The following is a 6,000-nucleotide window of genomic DNA, read 5'->3' as shown; positions in this document are numbered from 1 at the left end:
TCTTTCTACCGCATTGCACTACTGCGACTAAGGGTCATTACAGTACCTTCAAGAGGGTTGTAAAAAGTAGATAATAATTCCTAAAATCATGTACAGGGGCAGAGAGATGTAGAGTGTTATTTTGTAGTAAACACTGTTCCTTATGCATTTAGGGTGGGGAACATTTTTTAAGTATGCTCCTTTGAGAAAACCTGGAAAACATTGCAGTTTCAAAAAACAAAAATAACTTACCCTAATTCTACAACATAGAGATAGCCATTGCTAACAGTTTAGTTTTCCTTTCCAGTTTCTTTTCTATGTGTCATTCCTTTCTTTTTTCTTTTGTTATACAAACTGTATGTTTGCTATTATATTACTGTGAATTGGAAGTAATTCATTCTGCTTTTAATTTTACGTCCAAGAAAATCTGTAACCTGTGCTAATTTACCATCAATAAAGGAAACAGCTTTAATTGGTGATAAAATTATTTATTTTCTTGTTATAAACACAATGCCAGGCTCCAGGGAATTGATTCCTTAGTCATTAGTTTCTTACCAATAATTTGTACATAATTGTAGGTATCTCCTCCCCCTTTTTTTTTTTCCTACTAATACTCAAAGCTTTTAAGTTGTATTATACTTTTTAAAAATCAACTTCATTGAGGCATAATTTACATACAATAAATTCACCCTTTTTAAGTTTGAGTTTTGAGAAAAGTTATATATACTGGTGTAACCTTTACCACCAATGAAGATCTAGAACATTTCTGTCACCTTAGGAAATTCCTTTGTGACCCTTTGCAGTCAGACACTATTCCACGCATCCACTGATATTCTTTCTGTCATTTTAGATCAGATTTTTTTTAAGGTCTGTTTCGTGTGGAGGAAATATATTAGTATAGAGCACTGACTATCATGCAAGACACCTGCCTTCTAGTCCTGGCTCTGCCACTGATGAGCAGAGTACAAGCTGTTGGGCTGGTAATTTATTTAGGGCTGCCATTTCCCAAAGAAGTTCATTGAAGTTGGGGATATATATGTTATCTTCCAACCTAATCATGACCAAATCTATGTTTTAGGAGTAAAACAAAAATAAATTTGTGTGGATTTTCCTAGATATCATCATAACATTTACAGTTCATATATTTGTGGATGTGTGTAAAAATGTGCATGTGAATGGAATATGAAATACTCTTAAGAAAATCTTATAACTTTAAACTCCTATGCAGTCCTTATAAACCTGTGAAATCGTTTATCAGTTTCCTTTGGCTGTTCTTTTTGAGTTTCAATAAAAAGTTTTATATGTATTCTGTCAGTATAGTATTGCCACATGCCACTTTTGAATGAAAGTGACACATGGTTGCTTATGATTAGTTTTCTAATTGGCAAGACTTTAATTGCTGATTATTTTGTTTATCATTATAAATATATCTAATTATAAATATATAATTTATCATTATAAAAAAGTTAAATTTAATTGATATTTTAAAATACACATGTAACAAGACTTGTGTTTATTTAAATAAGCAGATTTATGTATCAAAATAATGAATTGATGGTGAAGAATTAAATGTTCAATCCATTTCATTTTAGTTGAGCTGTATTCCTGGGCCTTGTCCAACTTCAGATGATTTGAAGTATACTATGACTCGTTTAGCAGTAGATGGAGCTGATATTTATATTGTGGAGCATGGCTGTGCTACAAATATAAAGGTACACATTTGTCTATTTCTTGGCCAGTGTAATTCTTTTTCCTTTTTGCCAAACCAAACCTCCATTTCTTGAAATAAAACACATATTTATAGTTTGCCATCTCGCAGAATAGTACAGAATTCTAGGAGATAGCTTTCTATTTTATACCATCTGTGTTCTCTTCCAGTCTTAATTTTTAAAGGCACACTTTCACTACTTTTTTATTCTAACTGAATTATTATAATCTTGCTTTATGGCAGGGATATAAACTGGTAGCGTGCTTATATGGCAGGAACATAAATTGGTAATGTTTTTAAAAGATTTAATTTTGAATTCCTTTAGGTTTCATTCATTTCTATTTCCTGTCTGGCTCCTGGAAACATTTGTTTGCCACTGCTGCTTACTGGTTACTGTTTAAAATCAAGCCTTGTTAAGAGTCTGTGATTTCATTACTTACTACTCTTCTAACTTTTCTTTCCTCCATCTCTCATTTTCCTTTGGAATTATGTTCTTTTCCTTTTATCCCTTTTTTAAATTGAATGTTTATTTTTATTCTGTTGCATTTATCTTTTCTATTTCCCCTTTCTCTTTTTTCCCTTCTCTTTCTTTTCTTCCTCTATATTTCATGCAATTTGAAATAATTACTTATTCTATAGTTTACTGTAAGTTACTTAAAAATACAGAAACTACAGTTTTGTTTCATTTTCTTCATTCAACTTTAGATGGGTGCAATTCGGGTTGCAAACTGTAATCTCCACAATCAGTCGGTTGGGGAAGGAATAAGTGCTGCAATTCAGGATTTTCAAGTGAGACAGTACATTGAACAATTGAATAATTCCAGAGTTGGACTTCAGCCTGCAGTACTACGGAGGGCCTACTGGCTTGAAGCTGGGTCAGCCAACTTAGGACTTATTACTGTTGATATTGCATTAGCTGCTGATCATCATTCTAAACATGAGGCGCAAAGACATTTCTTAGAAACTCATGATACCAGAACTAAGAGGTAAGTGAAATTTAGGAATGGTAATAGTCTCAAGTTCAGATGAAAATTACTAGATAATTATAGAGGAAATTCTACCGTTAAGAATGGAATAAGAATGTCTAACATAAAGACCGAATGTGATTGTGCTGGGTATACCTCAATGAATAAATAAAGATTTTATATTTAAGTAATCACATTGTATGTATCATTTGATGACGGTGTGGTTGCTGGAAAAAAACATTATTTTTTGATATGTTTCTAAGCCCATGCTGTGTATGTCAACAGTGAAACAAATATAAATTACTGGCCCCCAAATAACATTTTGTAAAGCACTACATCCCCTTCTCTCTCACCACAGCCCTCCACTTCCAATATGTCATTCCTAGAAAACACCATTACTAATCACCATTCATTCTACAAAACTTCTTTTGTAGGCCTTCACAACTGCAGGGAAGACTCAGAGTACCTAAACCTTAAGAAATGATTATATCTGCTTTTTTAAAAAGTTGCCAAAGCTTCTTACTGAATTACATCTGTTTAAAATGATAGTATGACTTTTTCCATCCCCATCTCTTCCCTTCTAAAGTTTATAAAGCTTATTTTAAAAATAGAGAAAGCTATTAAGAAATAAAGGAAAATAATTATAGCCCTATTACACTGAATTTGTTACATTTCTTTCCAGTATTTTTAGTGTATTTTTCTTATACTTGAAATCATCCTGTATTTACATTTAAAAATTCTGCATGTATGTAATGTTGCCCTTAAAAACAACAAAAGAGCCCGTTTTTTGGTTTGTTTTTTACCAGCAAAATGAGTTTTTTTGGGAATAGCAAAGAATTGCAATTCAAGACAAGCAAACTGTGCCAAACCTTAGGCAAGTCTGGAGAACAGAGAGGAGAGAACAGAGGAGAGAAGGGAGGAGACTGGGGAGGCTGTGGGTTCTTCGTTGGCTGCAGCCCTTGGGCAGCTTGTTTTTGCTGGGTCAGGAGGCTGGCGTCTGCAAGCTGTGGACTGATAAAGTTCCTTTTAAACAAATGATAATGCACCCATCAAAAAGGTATATTGTGCTTTACTTAGCCATTGCCCTTACATTAAATACGTAGATTGTTTCTAAATTTTTCATTATACATCAAAGCTTTTCCCAGGATTTCTGGGTATTTCCTTTAAATAGCTTCCTTAAAAGGTTGTATGACTGTGTTAAAAACTGAGCTTTTTATATGCATTCCCAAACTATTTCCTAGAAAGATTATTTCATTTTATATTTCCAGTGGCTTTTTAGGAGAGTCTCTGTCTTACTGCACCTTTGCTACCCTCTGAGTGTTTTATACTAACCGAAAGGTGGTATCTCTTTGCTTTATTTTGCATTTATTTTGCGTTTAATACTTTTTTCAAATATTTATTGGCTATTTTTATTTCCTCATTTGTGAATTGCCTGCTAGTATTCTACATACATTTATTTATTGGGATCTTGGTATATTTCTTACCAATTTTTAAGAGCTCTTTATAGATTATCGCCCTTTTCTGATCCCTGGTGCTAATATTTTGCAGTTTGTTTCTTTTATTTTTTTATTCTTATGTTAAACAGATTTTAATTCTTATGTATTCAAATATGTTAACCTTTCCCTTTTGTAATTTCTTGTACTAATTTGAGAACACTCTTTTTGCTAGTAATCGCATGACCCCTGTACTTTCTTATTTTTTTCTGTTCCTAACCATCTTGATTTTTTTATGGTGTATGTGCATTAATACACACCATCTGGATTTTTTATGGTGTGTGTGTATTAATACAGTCAAGGATGTAAATAGATTTTTCTGCAAATATCTATTCACATATAGAGGAAAAATTAATACCTAACACATACTCATTTCACAAAATGTTTAAATATTTTCATCTATTAACTTTTCCCAAAGAACTATATTTCTAGTTAAAAGAAATCCCTTTGAGGGTTTTATTGGGATTACATTAATCTTTCAGGTTTACTTAAGATGCTGATATCTTGTAAATCTAAGTACGAAAACTCATGTGTGGAGAATACTGTTTAAAGAAACTTTGGTTTCTTTGTTAATTATTGCTCAGGAAGCCAGTGAGTATGAACCCAGTGCCTGTTCTGATAGGTCAGGTGGTAGTACAAGGTATTAGTGAAGCTAAGGAGGTGGCTTCATGTGATTTAAGGCCTCATTTAGTTTAGTTTCAGTGCTGTGGTTTGTTAAGAATTGTGAAGAGTTTGAGATTTTATCCTACTTACAAGCTGACAAATTATCCTGCCACAGTTTCCTGAGTGCTGGCAGAAGATATAAGAAACCTGGTGAGAGACAGAAGACTTTATTACTCACAGCAAAAGCACTAGCCAGAGTCAAAAATATTTGCATTGGTTCCCTGTGCGCTCCAAGTAGGATTGCCAGATAAAATACAGGATGCACAGTTAAAATTGTTTCAGATAAACAACAAATAACTTTTTAGTATAAGTACACCCCACATATTGCATAGGACGAACTTATTTTTATTTGTATTTTTATTTGCTAAACCTGGTACCCCTATCCCTGAGTCCCATGGGGGTGTCAGAAAAGACCCATGATGGATGCTTACACATAGTGGGATGCATTACAGAAGAGGCACACTGAGCTTAGGGATTCTACCTACGAATAAAAATTCTACTTTTATAATAAGTGGAAGCAAGCCTGCTCTTTTCCAGGGTGAGACACTACCTCATCCCTTAAGGTTGCTTACTATCAGCACAGTCCTGAGAAATGGCCTGGTCAGAGCCTTGCATTCTTGGCGTATCCAGCAAGAACAGGTAGGGCTGTTTAGGGCCTGTGGTGAATTGCTTCTCCCTACATGGTAGCTCACTGATCTTCTGCTTTGGCTGCCTTAATGTGTATTTGACTCCCAGGAGTTTTGGGGAGTAGGTGTATTCATTTCTGATAAAACTGGAAAAGTTACTGGACTCCCAGACCATTAGTTTCATTGGATTAGTATTTCTGAAAGATATAGTTCCTAAACCACCAGCACCAAGGCCTCCTTGGAACTTGTTAGTAATCAGGCCTTCCCAGACCTCCATCATAACTCTGGAGGTGGAGCCTAGCTCTCCATATTTTAATAAGCTCTCCCGGTGATTCTAATGCAAGCTGAAGTTTGAGAACTAGCACATTGGTTTATATAAAGACAGGGAAGGGGAGCTTATATTTGTTGTGCAACTTCTGTATTCCAGATTTTGCATCAGGTGCTTTACATATGTTATACATATTTTTCCTTCTGTCTTCTCTAGATGGATGTTCCTCTTCTAATTTGATATATTAATTTCTTCACTTCTAGCTTGATATATTTATTCCATCTTATTTTTCACATCT

The 6,000-nt window shown here is 34.1% G+C and overlaps 1 protein-coding gene across 1 annotated transcript in view; it reads left to right on the top strand.

The window, feature by feature from the left end:
• The window catches only part of BLTP1 (bridge-like lipid transfer protein family member 1), a 201,312-nt gene that overhangs the window by 74,189 nt on the left and 121,123 nt on the right, over positions 1 to 6,000 (top strand). The window contains exons 23-24 of the mRNA XM_007464834.1: positions 1,572 to 1,691; positions 2,393 to 2,673. Of these exons, the coding sequence (XP_007464896.1) occupies positions 1,572 to 1,691; positions 2,393 to 2,673 (401 nt within the window). The remainder of the gene's footprint in view (positions 1 to 1,571; positions 1,692 to 2,392; positions 2,674 to 6,000) is intronic.

The sequence above is a fragment of the Lipotes vexillifer genome, unplaced genomic scaffold (genome assembly GCF_000442215.2).
Source record: "Lipotes vexillifer unplaced genomic scaffold, Lipotes_vexillifer_v1.1 scaffold231, whole genome shotgun sequence".
Lineage (NCBI taxonomy): Eukaryota > Metazoa > Chordata > Mammalia > Artiodactyla > Lipotidae > Lipotes > Lipotes vexillifer.
Note: the sequence above shows the minus strand (reverse complement) of the source record. Positions and strands in the feature narration are given on the sequence as shown.